The 23,568-nt window shown below is 39.9% G+C and overlaps 2 protein-coding genes across 2 annotated transcripts; both read left to right on the forward strand.

The window, feature by feature from the left end:
- Window positions 1-961: 961 nt before the first annotated feature.
- Window positions 962-12,658, forward strand: LOC122655681 (eukaryotic translation initiation factor 4B2-like). Its single transcript, XM_043849951.1, has 3 exons — window positions 962-2,363; window positions 11,055-11,480; window positions 12,309-12,658. Exons 1-3 carry the CDS (start codon window positions 1,204-1,206, stop codon window positions 12,331-12,333), a joined length of 1,611 nt encoding a protein of 536 aa, XP_043705886.1. The 5' UTR covers window positions 962-1,203; the 3' UTR covers window positions 12,334-12,658.
- Window positions 12,659-19,152: 6,494 nt separating this feature from the next.
- Window positions 19,153-20,972, forward strand: LOC122654504 (GDSL esterase/lipase At5g14450). Its single transcript, XM_043848627.1, has 5 exons — window positions 19,153-19,496; window positions 19,559-19,768; window positions 19,872-20,053; window positions 20,228-20,501; window positions 20,636-20,972. The coding sequence occupies exons 1-5, from the start codon at window positions 19,241-19,243 to the stop codon at window positions 20,890-20,892; spliced, it is 1,179 nt and encodes a 392-aa protein (XP_043704562.1). The 5' UTR covers window positions 19,153-19,240; the 3' UTR covers window positions 20,893-20,972.
- The last annotated feature ends 2,596 nt before the right edge of the window (window positions 20,973-23,568 follow it).

Genomic DNA, 23,568 nt, shown 5'->3' on the forward strand with positions numbered 1-23,568 from the left:
ACACTTCAACCACTAAAATAGTAATAAATTCCTTAAAAAATTCTCAATGATGTCAAGATCTCTCAATAAAGCAGCTAGGCCGCATCACCTTACCCAGAAAGAAAAGGGTTTTTATCCTCACGCTAAACAGCACAAGTAGTCGCCGCGGCTAAACTACATCAAATAGCGCAAAACAAATATTCGCGATATGCCCTTATGATACACACATAATAGATCAGGATTATACCATTTTGGCCAAGGTTCAGAGATAGGTCGGTGATCAACCTCCATTTAGAATGATTCCATTCGGAGAAGAATTGGCCGGGATCAATCCGAATCCCAATAACCCTGATCTAAGGTGAAATTTATTTGGGTTTTTTGTTTATTTTTTTTGTATTTTTGATAAAAATAAGGGAAAATATCTGGTGTTGTGTGAATCATAAAAGCAATCCTTTTTTCTTCTCGAGGGGTTTGCTATTTATTGTTGTTTTCATAACAACTTGACAAGCCATAGTACTGGAGGAGTGATACATGCAAACTCATTGTTTCTAATGTGAGAACCATACATTTATACAATACAAGGAAAATGCAGAAAAAGATGAGCATTTTATGCTTTCTCTCTCTCTCTCGCTTCACATAATTCAAATTGCAAAACATATTTTTATTTAATTTCCTAAAATAGTAAATAATTTCTTTTTGTTGGGTAAGTAAAAAATTCAAAATTTCCAAACATATAATAAAGAATCGGACGTCAGGTAAGCAACTGTGAGACCGATTCAGCGCCAAAAATAAATAGCCCAAAATAAATAAATAAAAATGATTTTGGTTTTTGATAGGAAAATGAGGGGGAAAAAAAAAACAGTTGGAAAGAAAAAATAAAAAAGTAAAAATAAAAAAAATGGCCGAAACCCTTAGGCTGGTACCGTCCATCTAAATCTGTAATCTAATCTACTCTAAGTTCTTAAAAGAGCGTTGGTGGATGCCGGTGGGTTTTGTTTTTCCTTTTTCTTTCTCCCGTTATCGTTTATACTTCTAGAGAACCTGCAACCCTCATTCAGCGCATGTTAGCGGAGCTACGGCTCCCCTAAAGGAGCCTTCGCTCAACATTTTTTTCACTTAAAAGCGAAGCGCAAATCGAAAGAACCGTAGGGTTTGATTTTGGGGTCGGAAGATTTCAGATCTGTGCATTGACGAGGGAAGAAAGGAACATAGGGTAAAGAAAAAATGTCGAAAGCCTGGGGAGGAATCGGTGCATGGGCCGCTGAGTCCGAGCGTGCCGAAGCCGAAGAGCGCGAGAACGCTGCCGCCGCCGTCGCCAATTCTCAACTTACCGGCGGTGGTGAGTTTCTGAGTTTTCCGAGTCTCAAAGAAGCTGCGGCTGCCAAGCCCAAAAAGAAGAAGATGACGTTAGCCGAGTTCACCACCGGTACTAACGTTGGCCCAGGTACAGCCAGGCGTGATTACTCCACGGAGTCCAAGGGTCTAACAACTGACGAGATGCTTCGATTGCCAACTGGCCCCAAGGAGAGGACTGCCGAAGAAATGGAGTACGGTCGCCTCGGCGGTGGTTTCCGTTCCTATGGTCGAACAGGGCCTCCTCCTGGGCGCATGCGTGAGAGAGGCGACGACAGTGATGGTTCATGGGGTGGAGGTCGGAGATCCTACGGGGGTTTCGATGATGAACGGAGGGCTCCCCCACCTAGGTCTCAAGAATACGATCAGCCTTCCAGGGCCGACGAAGTTGACAACTGGGCAATGGCTAAGAAACCGCTTTCCATCTCTGCCATGGATTCTGGTTCTGGGCGACAAGATCGGTACAGTTCGCTTGGTAGTGGTGGTGGGGGTCCTTCTAGGGCTGACGAGGTAGATAATTGGGGTATGGGGAAGAAGGCACAGGCACCACCTCCTACTAGATCTATGGGTTTCGGCTCAGGTTTCAGAGATTCCGCTCCCGATTTGGATCGTTGGAGCAGAGGAGGACCGCGTGATGGAGATCGTGAGCGCCCACGGCTTGTTTTGAATCCACCGAGGGGTGACGGAGTTGTTAATGAGTCTACCAGAACAACCCGACCTAGCCCATTCGGTGCAGCACGTCCCAGGGAGGAGATTTTGGCTGAAAAAGGTCTCGACTGGAAGAAGTTGGATTCAGATATTGAGTCTCGTAAGACGACGAGTCGACCCACAAGCTCTCAGTCAAGCAGGCCTTCAAGTGCCCAATCGAATCGTGCAGAAAGTCCTGCGCCACAGGTTCTGGAAGCAGCACCAAAACAACGACCAAAGGTGAATCCCTTTGGGGATGCCAAGCCTCGAGAAGTCTTACTGGAAGAGCAAGGCAAGGATTGGCGCAAGATTGATTTTGAACTGGAGCATCGTGGCGTTGACAGGTTTTCAGCCTTGCTCTATCTCTACCATTGTCTCTATTTGCATGCTTATGTTACTTGTCTAGATTACACAAACTTCTGTGCTATTAATGGATGCTTATACCAAAAAAAAAAAAAAGCGTCTTAGGTGACCCTCATTTTAGTTTCAGCCTTCAGATGCTGCCGTCCATAAATAGTGGTAGTGATCTTTCCTTTGTTTCTCCCATCTATAATCTATCAGTTACCATTATTCATTAGTGAAGTCACTGTGTGACCTGCTAAATTTAATGAAACTGCTTAGTTTGTTTATTATTTTCTCATTGTAAACTAGACATTTATTAATTACCATCCAAATGAACAGGGGAAGAGAAGGCCTTTATACTTTTTGTTGGGCTGTTAGAAAACAGTGGGAAAAGGAATTTATCATAATGTGCAAGTTTATAGGAGATCCCATTATGCAGGATTACTAGGGTCTGATGCCAAACAGGTGCTGAAACAGCTAGTGCTTGCATTAGACTCAAAAATGATCGAGGATTTAGTGCTCGTTGATTTAAGAAACCATAGTTGTCAGTTGTCACAGTCGACTAGGTGATCCAAGCCTTGGAGGGGCCGCCTTGGGTGTAATAGTGGTGGTGATCTTTTCTTTGTTTCTACCCTCTATAATAAACAAAACATAGGATATAATATAAGCATAATCATTTAAAAAAAATCAATGTAAACTTGTGTAGTGTCAACAAGGCATGTTATCATCTTGGACCCAAGAAAGAGCCTGGACCTTTATGCGGGGGCTTTGAAAACTATGTAAGAAACAGGCTAGGAAAGAAGAATTTCATGTCTGGTTGATGGTTATAGGAATAAAGGCTATCCCTTGATGATGGTTCATGAGTTCTAGGATTAACTGAGGTTGGTAATAGTACAAATATGTATAAGGGAAATTGTAGGAAATAAGGTGAAGATGAAATAGAGAAATGAGAAGGTATAAATAGGTCTATTGGAGAAGCTTTAGATCTAGTGGACATTGAAAGCATTTCTGTCAAGACAAACAACAATATAGTGGTAATAGTTCCTCGTTAACTTAACTATTAAAACAAACAAGTAGAAGGGACTAGATATCCTTTTGTTTTTTTGAGAGAGTTTAGTGTGAACTTTACATAGACTTGACTTGACTAGATTCTTGCCATTGCTACAAATAGAAGAACCTCAGTACAATCTAATTTCCATCTTGTTTGGTCATAGCCATCTTAATTCATGTGTGATTAACAGGATCTTGGTCTAATGCGATTAACGGAATCTTAGGTTTGTTTGATCTGTAACTGAGAAGTCTATCCAGTGACATGAAATTCAAGCAAAATGGGTCAGTTTTGATGCCTAAAAGACGAGGCTTAAGGAGAGGTTATTGAATAAGATTAGACATAGTGTGGCTTATTAATGATGTAATAATAAAGTTTGGACTATGATGTAATAATAAAGTGAAGGAAACTTGCTATTGGAATATGTCTAAAATTGACAAGCTAAAGCTACATCCTTATAGAACTAAGATTTGATTCCAGCAATTTCCAAAATAACGTTGCAATTTTTATTTTTTCGTATATTTCCTGAATTAGGATTCCAATCCTACTCAATTACTCAACTCAGCCTTTAGTTGCTAAATAATGTTGCAATCTTATTTTTTAATGTTTCCTGAATTAGAAATCCAATTCTACTCAATTACCCAACTCAATCTTATCACAACTAAATGGGGTCGGCTAAATGGATCCTCTTTTGCCAACAACTCTTATCAAAGCCATACTTATTACCAGTCCTAGGCTATGCATGTCTTCTTCACCACTTCTCCTAGAGTAATGTTAGGCCTACCCCTGTCTGTTTTAGTTCTAGGTTATGTATATCTTCTGAATTAGAAATCCACTTGAGGGTATTTATTACCCTTATCGTGTGGGTAGATATGGTGTTTTTAGTATTTGTAGGTTTGATATTTTTCTTTGGAGTCTTGTTGAAGCCTCTTCAATTCCATTTTCATTTTTTTTTTTTTTTTTTTGCATTGTCAATTTATCTATTTCCAAGATTAGCTTTGAGTTGCCTTCATTTTATTTTATTTAGGGGTCTTATGACCTCTTGTAACAAATATTGCTATGCTGCCATTTTTCGATGGCTTCTTATCAAGGCCTTGCATTTTTAACTCATGCTTTTCCTCCTGTCTGGCAAAGTTAAGTGCGCTAGCATCTCCTTTTTCTGTGAGGATTAGCAGGTTGTTGATGGACTTCTTGAAAATACCATAGCATCTGACGGTGATGAGAGAGTCTGCACAACGGCATGTCCATTTACCAGAAGATCTGGCGGCAGACTGTGGGTTGGAGATGTGATGTAGATCAAATAAGACAGAAGAGAAGAAGAAACAGCCAGCAGCAGCCATCCCTTTAGCCCCATCAAGACAGCCCCCAAGGGGCCAGGTCTGGGCCCCTGGCCCATTAAGGATCCTTTTATTGCCTAGCATAGGGAGACAATTAGTAGATCTCTTTAGTTATATATTTCTATTTTTATTCCTACTTATTTAGTAATAAAATTTTGCTGTTACATTGCTACACATTAGTTACTATTTTGGAGGTCATTAGAAGACTTATATTTTTGTTATAGGATCTAATTCTATTAATAAGAGATGGGGCATCAGAAATAGCCCACGACTTTGATAACCAAATTATGTTGCTTGCTGCAATTCTGTGTGATATAGTACTGTGGGAAACACTGATCGACTCCGGTGTGATGCTGGACAACTACTGAGAAACTGGGTGAAGTTTGGGTGAGAAATCCAAGGTCTCTCTTTTCTTGTTATATTCTGTTGGTCTCCGTCTTGCCTCCGATTCCAGTAAGATCTTCCAAGTTTATTTCAAATTCTTTTTTGTTACTACCTTGCTGATCTATTGGGATTCTCAATTATGCTACTGTTGTTGATGAGATTTAATAGCTGTTGAAGATTCCTCGATTTTCAGTGGTTAAAACCAGACGTGCGGCACCTCTGTTTCTGGGTTTTTGCCATAATGTTTTGGATTATTATTAAAGTAACATCTGACCTTCTAATCTGGAGATAGTAGTTTGGAAGATTGATCACTGCATCCAGAGGTGACTTCGACTGGAGTTTGGAGACTTTCTGTCCTGCGGATTGATGACTACCGGTAGTTTCTAATTCCAGTTCTCAGTTGCTAATATTGTGGAGTGTTGATCTGAGGTACTTAACCATTGGATTGGTTTGATTTTTACATATGATAAACTACGCATGGACTGCTGGTTAAATTCAAGTTTTCATTGTTACTCTTCCTTGTGGACGCTGAGATATAGTATTCTAAATCTCTGCACTAGTTTCTATTTTGTTACTTTGCTAATAACTTGAGATCCGACTGTTGGATCTTCATCTTGTTTGGTGAATTGAAGTACTGTTGGTTACCTTGACTTGGACTGAATATGGAGTTATTCTAAATCCTAGATTGAGAAATTATATATGGTGATAGTTTGCTGATTTGTGAGTCACAAGTTCCTGTTGTGGGTAGGATTCTGAAATCTACCATGGTATTAGATTGAATCCGTTGAGATGGGTCCTGCTATGGATGAGAGAAGAAATATGGTTTTGCAATTTGTTCCTGGGGAGGGATTTGCTCTGGGTTCATTCCCCCCTCTTCACTAGTTTGCCATCATAGATTCTTTCATGGCTGAGGGAACATAAATTTGGTTCAGCCTTGGGGGTAGGATTATGTTGGGAATATGATTCAGCAGGCAATGATGTGGATAATATTACCCTCTGCCGAAATTTATTCACTGAGTTTGGAGATGGAAACCATTGTAAATGGCTGGATCTTGGATGAGAATGTGTTTTCTGGTGAGGAAGATTGGTAAGATGAGTCTCTGTTGCCAGAGAAGCTAAGCTAAATGAGTCACCTCACATTTTAAGATTCTTTAAACATGTTATAAGGGGTAAGTTTGTCCTTATTACAAGAGGTCAATAACAAATCATTGTGACCTATGTATTTTCTCGTAGTTTTAGATGTCCAACTTGATCCTTGTATTCTTTGAAAATGAAGACTTTGATACTTTCTGCCATGTCAAAAGATCTTTTGGCAATTTGTGAGTTGGAAGAAGAACAATTCTTGCCTGCTCAAGGGGTGCTTTATCCATCCAATAATTGGATTGGCCACATCAACCCTCCAGATGGTGAAATTAGTTGCTGACCTTGAGATTCCTCTCAACGGATGTTCACCTGAATAACCTTTTACCTTTGGTGAACTCAGAGCATCTATGTGTGACACGGACAGTTAGCATCGGGTTTGTGATTTGAGGTGTGATTGGTTTGAAATGGGCCTATCCAGGCCCATGAGAAGGACCATCAGAATGTTAACCTTTGGTCCATAATTAGCTAAGAGGGAGTCTCCTTGGATGGTCTTGTTAAGGTACCCGTAAAGTCTGTAAACATCCTCTAACTTGTAGCTCTTTGATGCTTTTCTTGTGTGGCTGTGCTTATTCATCAATGGTTGAGCCAACACCTATGATCTTTTCCATGATCTGTGAAGGATCAATTTGAAACTTACAAAAGGTTGAGGTAATTAAGGAAAAGCAAGCTGAAGCAGAGTAGCCTTACGGTCCTGGTCATGCAGTTATGCACTGGGTTACAGGGATATTTATGTATTTTTTTTTTAAATTTTATCTCTGTTGAAGTTAGATACATTAGTAGCAACTAGGAGGTAGAATTTGATTTTACTTCTATTTCAGTTTTGGATTTTGATTAAGAAACTTTATTTCCTTTTTCTCTTATATATGTAAGCATGACCATCGAAGAAATTCAGATTTGGATGGAATGAAAATTTTCATTGTTGTTGCTGCCAAGAGCTGTGAGTGCACAAGTGCTCCACTTCTTCCCTGATCTTCTCTGCTTTCAGGTGTGATCTGCCCCTATTCCCAACATTATTCTTTCTCCCTTAAGTTTCTTTTATGCAAATCTCTTCTTTCCCTTATATTTCTTCTTCATTATTCTATCCTTCTTCCCTTTAGTTGCTCTCCAGTTTGAATTAATTCAATTTATTGGCTGCTGCTTTGCTTTTCTACGTTGGATTGGAACTACTAGGAATCAATAGAAACCCTTTATTTCAGTTTGTTTTAATTGTTTCGGGAGTTGAATCCATACTTGAGGGGGATCAGTCCTTTTGATATCACTCCGAAAAGCTCTGTCTATTGTGAGTAAGAAACCTGAAATCATACCAGGTTCTTCCCTTCTGTTAGGTTTCTTTCCAGTAACTAGATCTCCTCTATGCGTTTGCTGGTTGGGAGTCCATTAGCCGATTGATATAGACCTGAGTGTGAAGACCCCTCATCCTAGACTTTTGGGCTGAACAATGATAGTGTGACTGATTTTTATTTTCAGTGGGATTCTATAGATCCAACTTCTGGTTCTCTCTACTCATCAATAGGAAGAAGAAAACAGCCCTATTATTACAAGGGCCTGACCAGGAAATCACATTCAAGCCCTTGTGTACATAATACTGTTCTGATTCTTTGTTTCACTTTTATTTGGAATACCAAAACGTCCTTCTATTTCAAGATTAATGCCCATTCTGTCCTTAACCTTGTTTGTCCCTTATCAAAGAATCCTGAACTGCAGCATATTTACAGTTTTGCTACTACCCTATTAATTTGATCTTCTATAAGTATTGTGGGCCCATACTGAATCCATAATCAGGGTCATTGAACCTGGGATTGCATCCCTCCCTCCCAACCCAAAAAAAAAAAAAACACGAGAAAGAAAGATATTTATGGTGTTTATGTAGAAGAAAAATGAAAAATTTCTAAAGAAACTCAGAATACAATATCGAAATAGGAAAAGAAAGAAAGAAATTGGAATATATGCATTAAGATAGAGAGGTGATCAATATATTGCTTAGGTCCTTATACTTATCTTGAAGACAGTAATACATTTTTGTTTACTAACTTATATTCTGTTTGCCTTTTGCCCTTCTATACTTCATATGATGTTTGTTGGCGGTTTCTCAGCATGAATTCATGCTGAAGTTCATAATTTGAATGCCTGGATATTTGTATTAACCGAAGCATTCATGTGTATATGATAGGACACTAATATTGGTAGCACCCAAGATAGGGGTGTCAATGGGTCGGTTCGGGTTTTTCGGTTTCGGTGTGGCTTTTAGAGAAACCGAGACCAATCCAATAAGAACTTCTCGGTTTCGGTTTTGGTGCGGTTTGGTTTCGTGTCGGTTTCAGTTTATGATAACGGGTTGATATCGGTTTGGATTCAGTTTGGTACCGGGTTTTTTTAAACAAGTTGGGTTCGGTTTGTGCCTATTTTCTTCTCTTTCTCTTTTCAACTACATAAAATATTTCATTAGCCCCACATTTAAAAAGGAGATCAATGGAGCACTATTACAAATCAATTTCCCTATTTTCATAACCTCATACTCATTGATTTGTAACAATTTACCTTACAACCATAAATTTGCTCACTAATATTAAAATCAATTCAATGATTCATAGCCTTATACTCATTATTTTCTTATCGGTTTCATTTGGTTCGGTTTTCGGTTTGTTATCGGTCGGTCCGGTGCAGTCCGGTTTTCAACCGGTCCCATCATACCCCAGTCCAAAACCGATCCAATAAGGATCAGTTCGGTTCGGTCTCGGGTTTTTTCGGTCGGTCTTAATGGTTCGGGCTAGGTTTTGACACCCCTAACCTAAGATGTCCCCAGATACGGATACTACACTGATACGGGAAACAGGAGACAACTTCATTTCCCAAAATCCAGAGCAAAGATAAAGATACGAGTATCCTATCCAATATGTCAGTGCCATTCTTTAAGTTGTTGGGTTTCAAAGTTCTCCTTTTTTAGTTTCTCTATTGTGCTAAATGTTGTGGAACTTATTATTTTAAGTTTCTCACTAGGATATCTCGGAAAATGCCTCTTATATGTCCTTGTTGATCAAACAAACATTACAGCAGTCAAGGTACCTATTTATAGTGGAAAAGCTTAGAAACTATATCATAGGAGTATTCATGTAATATCCAGTAGCAGTATTTATTCCGTTGATACGAGCACTCTATACATATTGAAGTTGATCCGTTATTCTTTTTTAGCTGTGTCAACTTTTGTAATAGTTTTTATTACCCCAAAAAAACTTTTTAAATAGTTTTCTGAATATTCGTATATTGAAAACTATATGGTTGTGTCAACAGAAATTCTGTGCTATCTCTAACTTAGTGGTTGTGTGCTTCCTGTAGGCCCCTCCTACAACCATGTATATGCTTTTCATGCCGTTCAACTAAAGTAATATCTTGCACAAGATAGTCATACTTTTTTTTTTAATAAGGGGAGGGGGGGGAATGTGAAGAAAAAGAAGAGAAGATAGTTAATAGAATTTTTTGGATCTTTGTGAAGTTTTAAGAATAAAACTGGACACAGAATCGTCTATGACACTTTTCAAACATATTTAACACCCTGCACAGTTTGAAGCATAAGCTATTATGTGTGAGAGGGCCTTTCTGATTTTCAATTGAAAGGGAAGAACACCCCTCTATGGAGTAGGAGTGTCAGAATCAGGCCTGGACTGATTGAACCTGATTGTGTTAAGCCCGAAACCGAACTAACAGTTTAAACAGTCCGGTTTGAGTTTCTTGGTTGTGCACATTTTTTGACCTGTCTGTCTCGGTCCAACCCAATTAAATTTGCTAAGGACCAGCTAAGACCAAAACCCGACCGATTAAGGAACATTAACTAAAAAAAAGACAAAATTGACTAAACCGACCAAGTTTGGACCGATTAGCCAAAACCAACCAATTTGATTAGTAACTGGTCTCAGTTCTGACTTTGTGGAGCGATTATTTAATCAGTCAGTTTTGGTATTAGGCCTCGCAATCAGAGTTTTAAGAATTGGGAATCGGATCATTGAATTGGCCGTGACCGATCCCAATTCCGACGGATCCGAAACGGTCAATTCACACTCAAAACCCTAGAAATTCTCTGTTTTTTTTTTGGATCTGAGGACCGATTCTAGGGTTCTTGAGGACCGATTCCGGTCTATTCTGATCTGGATCAGAATCGTCACTGACCGATTGCATCTCCGATTCCGCATTTTAAGTCTTGCTCACAATTAACTTTTAGCCTATCCAGGGAACTCCCCTGTTGGATAACCATGTCATCCCTATGATGCTATCATGTGGCAGAAATAGGCGAGGAAGTTGATAGGCTTCTCGACCTGAGTTGGTTCCATTATTCATGTATTTTATCTTTTGCTTTGAAGATTCGGATTGAAAATTTTTTAAAAGGTATAATATTTTGGTCCTTACACTAAAACAGAATGTACAACTAGGACTTTGTATGTGCTGAATGCAAGGTTTTGGTAATCTTTTTTGTTTATTGTCAAATGCCGAATAATCCAACCTTAATCCACCCCCCCTCCCCCCCAAAAAAGAAAATAAAATAAAATAAAGTGCTGCAACATATGAGGAGCAAAATTGGTCTGTAAACATTTTTTTGAATTACGTGAGTGAATATTTATAGTTATGGCAAGTTTTTCCTGATGATGTGCTCAATAAAAAAATTTTAGGCTAGCAACCCAATTGTCTGTTGGCACTCATATGGATAACATGGAATATAAATTAATTCTTTCATCAGCACATGCGTTGAGCATTTTTCAAAGTAAATCAGGTGATATCTGGTTATGTTTCAGGCTGGAGACAGATGAGGAGAAGATGCTGAAGGAAGAAATAGAACATCTAAGGAGGGAGCTTGAGAAGGAAGCTGCAGTAAATGCAAATGGGGAAACTCTGAAATCTGGTGGAGAGCAATCTAGTCTACATGAGCTGATATTGAGCAAGGAAAAGGACCTGGAACTGCTGATCCGTGAGTTGGATTCCAAAGTGAAGTTTGGCCAGAAAGCCCTTGAGAGGCCTGGTTCTGGAGCAGGCAGGGTCGCTGGCTTTCCTGAGAGGCCCCCTTCTCAGTCTGGCTTGTGGGAGGACTATAGAAGAATGGAATTCACGGAGAGGCCTCGGTCTCGTGGCACGGGAGATGTGTGGAGCAGGCCTGGGGATGACAGAAGAGCGTTTCAGGGTGGAGGGGAAAGAGGATTTCTTGGCAATAGAGACATCGACAGGTATGATAGTTGTATCTTTTGGATCTTCAATTCAAAGATTGTGGATTGTGTACATGGAGTTTGGGCCTAGTTGAAATGAGGAAGAAATTAGTTTTTCTTATGTCATGATGTCCGAAAACTTCAATGGAAAAAAAAAGGAACAACTTGTCACCATGTTGGCAACAAATGCATTGCAATCATAGCCACTCGTTCTGCCATTCAGCAATGCAGATGGGGCTGAAATTTTATGATAGTGGACCTGAGGTCTCTTCTTTACCTGTCAAATATCAGCTCAATTGGAGTTGGTCACATGAAAAAACAAAGCATTAAAAAATTCAATAGTAAAGAGTGGGCAATAGACCACCAGGGGATGCTTGGACATGGGGAGTATGCCATTATGTGGAATGGTAAGTGGTTGAATTTGAGGGTGAGTTTGGACATGCAGCCAATCCAAACCAGTCCCTAGATGATCCAATGATCAGATTTGCCATGTTGCTCTCACTTGGCAGAACGTGTTCTGAAGGTTGCAATGTATTTGTCACAATTTGTGGTGACAAGTATTACCCAAAAAATGGTTCCTTTAATACTTGAACCAGGAATCAATAGTTCTCTCTCTCTCTCTCTCTCTCTCTCTCTCTCTCACACACACACACACACACACTCTCAAATAGCTTGGTTGTGGCCTTGAATGGGAAGACATTTCGTCAGCACATTGTGTGGGGATTTGATTTAGTCCTTTCTCTTGGTCCTTTAGTACTATGATCATGTATGTATGTACATTCTATGCATTTTGCAGTTTATATTATTTCAAATGCTGACCTGCCTCTTGACCTCTTTGTTGTTTGGCAGGCCCAAGTCTAGGGAGAGATGGTGAAAAGTCTGTTGGTGTGGATTCATTGAGGTTGTTTTTTTTTTGTCACCAGGACAGAATAATGTTATTTTTGTTTTTTCTTTCATGTTTTACACTAAGTGGGCCGAGAAATATAGCAGAAAACCTTGGATAACTTATTGTTACCTCATACGGGTGTAAAATTGCAATTTTTTTCCATGACGAGTCGAGCGGCCTGTGTTTTTTCTAGATACATTCCCCCCCTTAATTGTAATCCCAATGGACTGTCATGGGACTTCTCATCTTTGCTCTGCTGCGTTAGTTTTGGTTCTTTGTAATACGTTATGCAATTAATCAGTTTTGTCAACCATATTGATGTTCTCATGCACATATAGGTATGCTGAGATGCTGTTTATGTTAAGTTTGCTACCTTGCCAAAGTTGGATAGAGAGATTATACTTACATTAAGTTCTTTATCTTTTGATTATACTAAATAAGCTAGCTGGGCATATTCGGCCATAAGTAATACCTGTGCGATGACTGGAATACTGTCTAAACCAGTTGGAATATCAAGCTTACAAGAAAAGCATTGAGAAATTGAAGGTTGGGAATCTTCCATTTCTGCATCATCTGTTGCACGATGCTGATGGTCGAGACTGTCTAGACTTGTCAACCAACCTTCATGCATGTGTTGAGGTTCTGTATGGTGAAGGTGCAAACAGTCCCCATCCTGCAGATTGCTGGAATGACCTGAGAAAGATCCAACTAGTGGCATCATATTTTCGGGTCTCAAAAACAGGTCAATGTGCCAAGAAATGTGCAATAGGCACTTGTTCTGTGACGTTGAGGATGTGAACATGGGTTTGGATGTGGATGCGTCTATGGCAATCCATAATCACTGTGGTGTTAAGCTTGGTTTTAACATTTCCATAACTGCTGTATGTTTTTGGTTGGTGGGTTCATTGATGCAAGTCTGATGCATTTCAATTTATCACAACAATGCCTGCAAGTGAAATATTTAGCATCCAAACAGGGCCTTTATGAATTATGAGTTTGCCTCATCTTGCTCTCAATATTTCAGCTAGCTTCCTGGTCTTGCATCCAATTTTTTTAACGAATTGTTAGTTGCAGGTGCACACACAGGCTGCCCCGCTTGGAATAAACCATCACTGTTAAACTCTGCTCCAACTTTGGAAGTCTGCCAGATCCAGAAAGGGCTTGTTGATGCAACCACACCCGGAATGAGGGAAACAATGGCACTTGTTGATGCCAACACTGAGCTGCATTTCTTGGCTCATCCATGATCATAGATAGAGGGACCAGTATTGTATTGGCCGAGTTAACTTAGAATCAGCTGGGACTGATCCAGCAGCTACCACCCATATGGCCATATCCGATTATCAGCCTATGAATCCACAGCTGAGTTAATTCAGGACCGATCCGATCCCAAGTTCCAAGTTCCAACTTCTGTTCCCTAAATCCTTGTCCATGATGGTTACCTGATCCTAAGGACCAGCTGTGGGGTAAACTGTAAAGAATGGGCAACTAAGCCGCATAGACAGATATGATTAGTTTCCCTGATAGAGGATGAAGTGAAGTTAAATTAATGTACTGCTCAAAGACCCATCAAGGAACCATCAGAAACTCAATTTGAATATATAACCCCCACATGTTTTACGAAAGCTTAAAGGTTCTGTTTGTTTCTAAGCTGCACACGTGAGGAAAATTTTCTTATAAAATCAGTATAAAAATAATGGGAAAATGTTCTCTGAACCGCTGGAATAGGATGCACTAGCATTTCTGTGTCTATCGACTCTATCCTTCTTCTCTCATGAAATGATTTCCCTACCCTCCCATGTATGATACTTCTGTATTGCATCTTATTGATGCATTTCCCTGTACCGCTTGGTCATTTCCTTTACATGGGTTTCCCTGGACCTTAAAATAAATTTCTGCATATACTACTGTGCAGGACGGATTGAGCTCCTCTCCAGGGAGCCCAGCAAGCCCAGGGTGTATCCAGCCTATGGGCTGTGCCACACACATCCCTAAACATGCACCAAGATGTGTGCAGCACAGGTCAACCCTTGGATGCCCCCTGGGCACTCCCTGAGCGCTGAGCTCCCTGGAGAGGAGCCGGATCCATGACTGCACGTCAAGGCCTAGAGGCCCTAGACTCCAGTGATCAGTAAGTTTTAGCAATTACATCTGAGGGGCGAGAGTGACTGCTAGCTCCACGAGCATGTAGCCACAGGCAAGAAGGATGACATTTTTGTGATTTCTCATTTTGGTGTCGTGACTTTTTTCAGGCAATTTTTATCAAAAAAAAAAAAAAAAAAACTCTTTCAGGCAATTCTCATACTTGTCTGCATATGAAATTAGGCCCCTGAGTTGGCAAGGGGTCTTCTATCATGTGGACCCACCCATTTGACACATGGCAAAAAATAGTGATTTCTTGATTGGTTTTAGTCCCCCCCCCAAAAAAAAACCTCCCCCAAAGAAAGAAATTGAGGGTAAATAATATTTTGACCCCTTCAGGTTTGTAGCACCTGAGGAAATCTAATTGTAATTTATCCAAAAGGGAAATTCCATTCAAATGTTCTATTTTATTTGCTTTCCCTTACATCTTCTATTGGAATTTCAAGGGGAGGAATTCTGTTATTGTTGAATCCACAAAATCAACGAAGTGCAATGCCATTCTCACCTCTGTGTTGCTTTAAAAAGTGACACCAGTGATAGAAGGAAGAAACCCTGAAACGCAGAACAATTGAAGACCAGCTAAAACACCCAAACCAAATCAAAGAAATGGCCATCAGAAAAGAAACAAACAAAATGAAAGCAATTTGAGATTTGGAAAAAAAATATCTTATCAAAGAAATAAGCCTGAGAAAGGAAAATAAAGTGCAATTGGGAAGAAAGTTGCTGGCTTTCTGCTACAACATTTTGGGATCTTCAACAGACTCCAAGCAAACCTTCAAAGTTGTGACTACAGAGCCAATCGTATTTATCTGATCCTATAAACTCCACCACCTGCTAAATTATTAAAGTAACGCTGACGCTTGCCATTGATATTCTTGTTACTAAGAAAAAATGCCAAAAGATGGTCCTGTCAAGCGATGCCCCACTTTGACAGACAACCTAGTTGTGCCATGTGGCATGATGATGGTGGCACTTTTGACCATTGGATAGACAAGGTCACAGTTTGGATTGGCCACCTTTCGATTTTCAAAGACAAATTCAATCATATATCCCGCAGTGGCTACCCTCTACATAGTCCATGTCTTAGTGTACACCCTCTTAGTAGTCTTGGACTTTTAAAGCTTTATTTTGCCAATTGGCCAACCAAATAGGCCTCTCTTGGTGCGTGGACTACGAAACTTTATTCCCCATTTAATATATTGCAATTTAGGGGCTACAAACCACTGATGAACATCCTGGGAGATGGGGAAAGGGGCTGAGACTGAAGAGTGTAGGGTGGAGAATGGAGTCAGTGCAAGTGAGGGTTGAGACTGTCAAAAGATAGACAGGAAGTCCATAAGTTTATTTGATAAAGAAATTTCAGCCTAATTAGCTGTTCTTCTCTTACCTAGTAGACATGCATTTTGTTAACAGTTTTGGTCAAATTCTTATTTTACCTCTGTTTTGCTCATAAGAGTTTGGAGGGAATACAAAATTTATAGCCTAATTTCCAAGTTCGACTCTTGAAATAATTATGGACATTCCTGATTCTAATAAAAACTAGAATTCAAAACAACTGAATGAAAAATAGACATCAGCAACATATCTCAATCAAACCAATAACCACCCCAAGACTAGAAACAAGAAAAAAGTAAGTTGTCCAACAAAGTCTCAATCGATCGTAATAAGTAGCGGGCAGAATATAAAGAAGAGATGGCAAAAATCCAAACAAGCTTCCTAAGCATGGAAAGAAACTCATTCAATTCCATCAAATATCAAAAAGTTTCAAAAATAACCAGCAACTCTAAAAAGGGTTAGCTACTGCACTCACATGTCTTCAGTCTTAACCTCACTGATGCTGCGAATTGGAAAAAAGCAAATAAGAGACCCCTCAAATAAATGCTACTGACGCTCTCATCAAACTTTAAGTTACAAAAGCAACAGAACACCAAAACCCCTTATTTACGGAAAGTAAAAATAAAATGAATCAATGGACTACAAAGACAGCATTTTCAGCAAGCTATGATGCTCCATTCTAAGTGCTCCTTAACCAAAATACAGTATGGAATAAGAAATTGACAGTACTTTGTGCAAGATGTAATGGCTTCCAACAATTTCAGAAGTTGTTAGCCTATATTTAGTTTTTGAGATGTTCATTATCTCTATTTCTCTCACTCCTTAGAAATTGAGGTCGTTCACCAGTTTAGACCCATGGAAACAAAATGGAGATCCTCGAATGTCCATTAGATCCCAGTATGTTGCAACAACCGAGTATATAGCCAGTGTGGTCTCTACAGTACCTGGTAACAGACCCAATATTAAGTGTTATCAGAAGATATATATTTACTCTCATCTATCATTTTCCCCTGAGTAGGGCTTAGGAAAGTAGGACCACAGCAAGAAAGGAGAACAATTCCTATCTTAATGGAAAATGACAAATAAGTAAGTAATGCATGCGAGTATCATCTATTTACACAGATGTCAAACACTACTCTTAGTCTGAATTTCATTTCCCTTGCAATTCATTCAATCTATGGTGATGTTGTTCACGATCTGATTTGCCAAATAACTCTGAAGAAAATCAGGTCAAATAGACTCATTGAATCAACTATTTAGCTAAGATATACGAAAGTTGTTGAACTTGTACCATACATACGCGAATTGTCACCAACTATCTCCTAACTGTAGATCCAATTAGGATGGCAGCAACAGCTCCACTAAGCATTCCGACCAAAAAGCTCCATCGAGCATCCACCGGGTCCGGCATCGGCGGTGCCGACGGTACTGTACGAACGAATCCAGATTCCACAGGAGCAGAGCGATCAAGGAACAATGGTAGCGCATTGTTTTGAACAGGAACCCCAGACTCCAACGCGAATCCAGATTCCCCAGGAGCAGACCGATCAAGGAACAATGGCAGCGCATTGTGTTGAACAGGAACCCCAGATTCCATCGCGGGCGACTGATCAAGAGCCAACGGTAGAGAATTTCTCTCAAAGGGAATTCCAGTGACGCAACCAACGGGCGGAAGTGGATAATAGTCATAATACCCACCACCACCGACATTGTCATGACACTCCACCCTAGCATTTACTCTGAGCAAACCTTGGGCTCTCCCGGAAGGTCTCCAGAGCTGCAACGTGAAGACCTCCTCTTCGTCCAAACGGATTCGGGAAAAGGACATAACCGTAGAGCCGATAACCTTCTCATTGTGGATCGGGGAAGAAGGCGAGAGGACTTGGATCGTAAGGCGGGAATCGGGGTCTTGCAGTGTTCGATGAGAGAGGGAGAAGGAAAGCTGTTGGTTCCAAACAGGGTTGGGATTGCGGCAGTTGAGGGTTTTGGTACATAGTTTGAGTCGAGGATCAACCCAAGCAACCGCGTAGCACTTCATTCTTCCTAGAATTCTCACATCCTTTACACCTTCAGCGCTCAAAACTGTAAGTTTCAACGTGGCTTCGCTTCGCTCCTGCTGCTGCTCCTCCTCACTCGGCTCCCCTGCCATATTTAAGCTTCCGACACTTTCATGAATATTGCCCAACCAGTGATCGCCTCTGTCTTCACTCTTCAGTCGCGAACCCGTAACCGGCATTGGAACGGAGTCGTCGTCGTGTCGGTACTGAGAATAATTTAGAATGTCTCGCCGCCGAAAGGTTTCTCGGGTCAAGAGCAATTTGTGGGATCCACATGTCCACCGTAACTGAAATAAAAAATGTGCGTAAAGAGCTTGGCGGTGTTAAAAGGGTTCTTTATCCGCTGCTGTAATTGGAACGTTGTTTTGTTTTGTCGCACGATATGCATAACAATCGTGTTAAAAAATCTTGAGACACCGCTTGAAATGGAAGAAAATAAATGAAAATTTTTTTGGAAAGAAGAGAAATAAATTTATTGTTATTTTTATCATTTATTTTTACTTTTTTTATTTTTATTTCTATTTATTTATTGCATTCTAAATATAATTTAGAGAAAATGATGTCCACAATCAAGTGTGGATGTGGGATTTTTTTTTTTTTTTTTGGATTCAAATCCTCTATTGCCAAGTTGCCTGATAGATCATGTTGTCAAGACACGTTGAGGTGTACAATGATTGCCTTACCCTTGTTCGAACGCCTTATCTGTGTGGGGGTAAGGGGGTCATTGCGCACCTCATCATGTCTTGACAATATGGTCATGGTCCTACCGAGTAGCTCAGTAGTAGATGATCAAAATTGGGGACGGAGATTGGCTACCCAATGGAACCCATAGAAGGGATCATCTGCATGTATGTGTAGATGAACGTATATGTGAGAGATGATCACTTGTTATTTTTGTTTTCATTAATACCCTTTCTTTCCCTCGTAAATGATAAACATGGGATAGGTAGTTTACCCCTCACATGTATATGTACGTGCATTTACTTGTATGTGCAGCAAGATAGTGGACTAGCGAGCGAAGCTTTTGTAGTTTTGCTTTTTGCTAGACGTCACTCTCCGTATGGGCACTGCTGGGTACTGAGTACTCGCTGCTACAAATTAGGCTTTTCGAGTAACTTTGCAGGTTGAAAACGAGCTTTGCAAAATTACTCTCTTGAGAGAGAGAGAGAGCACCACATGTGAGTATGTGACCCACCCCACTTTCAAGACCGAAATAGTATTTTTGTTGCTCACTTTACTAATCTATACACTTGCTGAGTATAAAGTGAAGTGAAGTGAAGTGAACTGGGGAAATCTTGAGAGCAGAAAGCTGGGTGAGTGCTTGTTGTTGTCGTATCTAATTGTATGAGGTGAAAAAAAAAATGGAGTTTGGAAGAAGAGTTATGGTCTGGAGGTTGCTGCTGTCATGGGCGGTTTTAAGCATAGCAGTGCAGGCGGTGACGAGTGAAGTGTTACCAAAATGTGATTTCCCAGCGATCTACAACTTCGGTGACTCCAACTCCGATACTGGAGGGATATCGGCGGCATTTCTCCCGGATATTCTACCATATGGCGAGACCTTCTTTCACAAACCTTCGGGAAGGAGCTGCGATGGGCGTCTCATTATAGACTTCATTGGTAAGAAGTACAACACATCATCTTTTTTCTTTCTTTAGCTAACTGCTGGGTTTTATCTGTAGCCGAGCATTTGGCTTTACCATACTTGAGCGCGTATCTGGATTCGGTGGGAAGCAACTACCGCCATGGAGCGAATTTTGCGACGGGTGGATCGACCATTCGGCAGCAGAATGAGAGCATATTCGTGGCAGGGATAAGCCCTTTCTCCCTCGACTTCCAGGTCGCTCAGTTCACCCAGTTCAAAGCACGAACTATAGACCTTCACAATCAAGGTAACATAACATAGGATCATACCTTTGGGTTGTTCTGTTTCTCAAGTTTCTTTCAGTTCAAAATTCAAACAGTTACTACGCATGTTGCTGAACTTTCTTTCAGTGAGGAACAAATCTGACGGGAGTGATCTGGCGAGACTGCCGAGACCCTGGGACTTCTCCAAGGCCCTGTACACGCTAGATATCGGGCAGAATGATCTCTCGGTCGGATTCAGGACGATGAGCGACGCCCAGCTTCGAGCGACCATTGCTGACATTCTTGATAAGTTCTCGACAGCAGTTCAGGTGAGAATTTAGACTTGAGTCTAGCTAGTTAGTAATCGATCTGGGAATCTACCCTTGATCGTAGTTTCAGTCCATGTCGCTTGGAATTTCAAGTGTGCACTGCTGGGTGGTTTACATTGGGAAATTTTGAATTTAATCAACAAAAGTGGGGAAGATTGATTGATATGGTTGCAGCAACTGTACAAACAAGGGGCGAGGACGTTCTGGTTACATAACACAGGACCCATCGGCTGCTTACCCACGTCCGTGATGTACCTTGGTCCAACAAAGCCTGGAGTTCTGGACGAGCATGGATGTCTCAAGTCTCACAACGACATGGCTGAGGAGTTCAACCGGCAATTCAAGGAGACAGTGATCAAACTCAGGAGACAGCTCCCCCGTGCCGCCTTGACCCATGTCGATCTTTATACCGCCAAATCGGTACTCATCTCCAATGCCAAGAATCAAGGTTTGGAGTTTGGACTTTTTTTCATCACTAATTTTCTAATCGGACATCGCTATTGAGAAAGCAATATTGAATTGATTCTTCAGGGTCTTGAAAAATTAATGTAGTGAAACTGAAACCATTTCTGGGGGTTGCAGGGTTCGTTGATCCTCTGAAGATATGTTGTGGGTACCATGAGGGTTGGAACAATGTGTGGTGTGGGACGAAGGGGAACGTCAATGGTAGCGAGGTCTATGGTGCTTCTTGTGAAAAACCTTCAAGCTACATTATGTGGGACGGCGTTCACTACTCTGAGGCAGCAAACAAGTGGATTGCACAAAATATCCTCTTTGGTGGACTGACCGACCCGCCGGTTCCCCTCATTAGAGCATGTTACAGGGATACCAACATATGATCACTACTTGCCCAAAACCCCCAAACGTATAGATTTTATGGGCTCTATCCTATCTATCAAAGCAGCAAACTAGCTTAATAATGATATTTTAAGCTCCAATTACCTGTAACTCATGAACATTTAATAGCTTAACAGTAAGACACTATATAGGTCTAGCTTTTCTTATGTTCACTGAGCTAAAGCCTAACGCTGAACCTAAGTATTGGGGTTTGCAAAGCGATTGTGGTTCCATCGATCTCTGCAACATTGACGTCTTTCTATAAAGAGGCGTGACCAATACCACGCATATCTTGAGGCGGTACAGGTAACACTTTTTCCGGTAAAACAGGTACACATAAACTAATCTCTGTTGCTCTGTTTCTCATTTTTCATTTTTCATTTATTATTTATTATTTATTATTATTATTATTATTATTATTATTATGATAAGAGGAATATATTAAAACTAACTAACGAAAAATATATAGATTTTTTGTCTTAGCATGTCTAGCTAGATTAAAGGCTATTGCTATACAAAAGTTGTTTTCTATCTGTTATAGCATATTTCTTGGGATATATTAGATATATAAATTAAGTCTTTTATAAGATGCCAGGGCCAAAGAGATTTGGTTGGAGATGGAAGAACATCAGTGATCTGTTGGTTGGAGTACCACACTTCTTTTATCTTCAATCCCATCCTTGTAGCATGGTCGAGGCCTGACCGGATATTAATTCTGGTTCCATATGAGTAGTAACATTTATATGTCCAACAGCAAAACATTTGAATTTGTCATCTAACAAAAAGATATAGGACCATCTTGCCAAAGTTAATCCAGGTGTATGGTATCCTGCACAGATTAAAACAGAAAAGTTGAGTTTTGATAATAAAGAGAAGGAATAAAAAAATTGACTTAAGAAATTCTCCTTAGAACTACAATATACATTATGTGCGAAATTAAGGGATACTTTCAAATCAACTAACCATGTTAACGTTTCAACACCCAAATTGGATCGCTTTTTGACAATGACTACCTTGTTCTTGATTGTCCAAATAAAGTAACAAGTAATAATAAAACACTAAAACCCAAATCGAGACTGTTATCTAAAGTACGTTGAAAAGGATTGCAAGCAAAATCTTTAGGAATGGATGATCCAAAACTTAGTTTGCAGTCCCAGAGATCCAGCTACTCAAATATGTTTAACCCAATCGCAAGATAAGAATAAGTGCCATAAGGATTCAATACAATTTTCACAAAGAGCACAGGAGGGGTCGATCTGAAGCCATTTGGACAGAGTAGCCTTGATTGGAAGACCAGCATTTAGCATCCGCCAGAAGAAGATTTTAAATTTGGGGTGAATCTTAAGCTTCCAAAAGAATTTCCACCAAGAGACAATAAAAAATTATTATTGTTAATAGAAACAGAAATTAGCTCTTTAACAGCCAGTTTAGTGCTAAGAATTCTATTCTTGGCCTTGGTACACCACCAACTGTCCTCAGAAGTAGATGGAATTATCTGTTGAATGTGAGATAAGATGTGCAAAGGTAGTAAATCGTTTAGTAAAGCAGAATTCCATCTAGATCCCATAGTAAAAAAATCAACCTTCCTAATTTGATCAGAAAGATTAATGGAATTCAGCGGATAGGTTATCAGACTACCAGGTTGAGAAGGGATCCAATGGTCAGTCCAAAAAAAAGTAGATTTGCCGTTACCTATCTTCCGGACCACGATTTTCTCTAGGGATGGAATGATATGAGAGATACTATTCCAAGTCCAAGAACCCTTCCTCACAGAGTTTTGGGATCAAATAATGAGAGTTTAGGAAAGTATCTAGCTTTTAGAACACGAGACCATAAAGAAGAACAATCAGTGATAAGTCTCCAACCTAATTTCATTAGTAAGGCTGGGTTTCATTTTCTCTATTATATATCTCACATCACCTTGATTTTCATAATCCCAAGTTTTCTCGTGTCCATGTTCTACTATGATACATTATCTCTATAAATAAATAAATAAATAAGTAGTACGGTTTTTTTAATTTGTCACATTGGATGCATGAGATTTTTATCTGCTCCATTTTTTATATCATCTGTTTCTATGGATTTCTCATTAGATTGTCGACATATAACATGTTTAAATTCTACAATCAAATATAAATTATGGTATTCACTCATCCAATCCTAACCTAATGGAGTCTTCTAAAGAAAGAAAGAAGATTGTGTTATAGTTCTTACTAATGAAGTCTATAATGAGATGCTCACCTATGAAATGATCAAAATACCTTATGTTTTTGTTGGGCTGGATCCTTTAACTCCCACCACGACCGTAAGAGAGCCAGATCCTTGGATTTAAAGATCCTATACACGGTCTCTTTAAATGACCTCCTGCATGTTTTTTCATTGGTGCAAAGTTGGATCTATACCACAATCAAAAACCGTTATTCATTCAAGGGAATAGTCTTACAAAAAGGAACATATAAAGAATGTGCATAGAATTGCACAGATAATGATGTATACAAAATGGTACACACGTAAATGGTGGTGCATGCACTGCAAGTAAAAAATGAGACATGTAAGGTTTTTGCTACCGCAAAGTCTCCATGTTGTAAGATTGGTAAGATGTTGTGGACATTCCTATAATGTGAAAAATCTATTAAACATCATTGTGTAAAGCATGTGTTGCAAAGATACACAGATGG

The sequence above is a fragment of the Telopea speciosissima genome, chromosome 3, assembly GCF_018873765.1.
Source record: "Telopea speciosissima isolate NSW1024214 ecotype Mountain lineage chromosome 3, Tspe_v1, whole genome shotgun sequence".
Classification (NCBI taxonomy): Eukaryota; Viridiplantae; Streptophyta; class Magnoliopsida; order Proteales; family Proteaceae; genus Telopea; species Telopea speciosissima.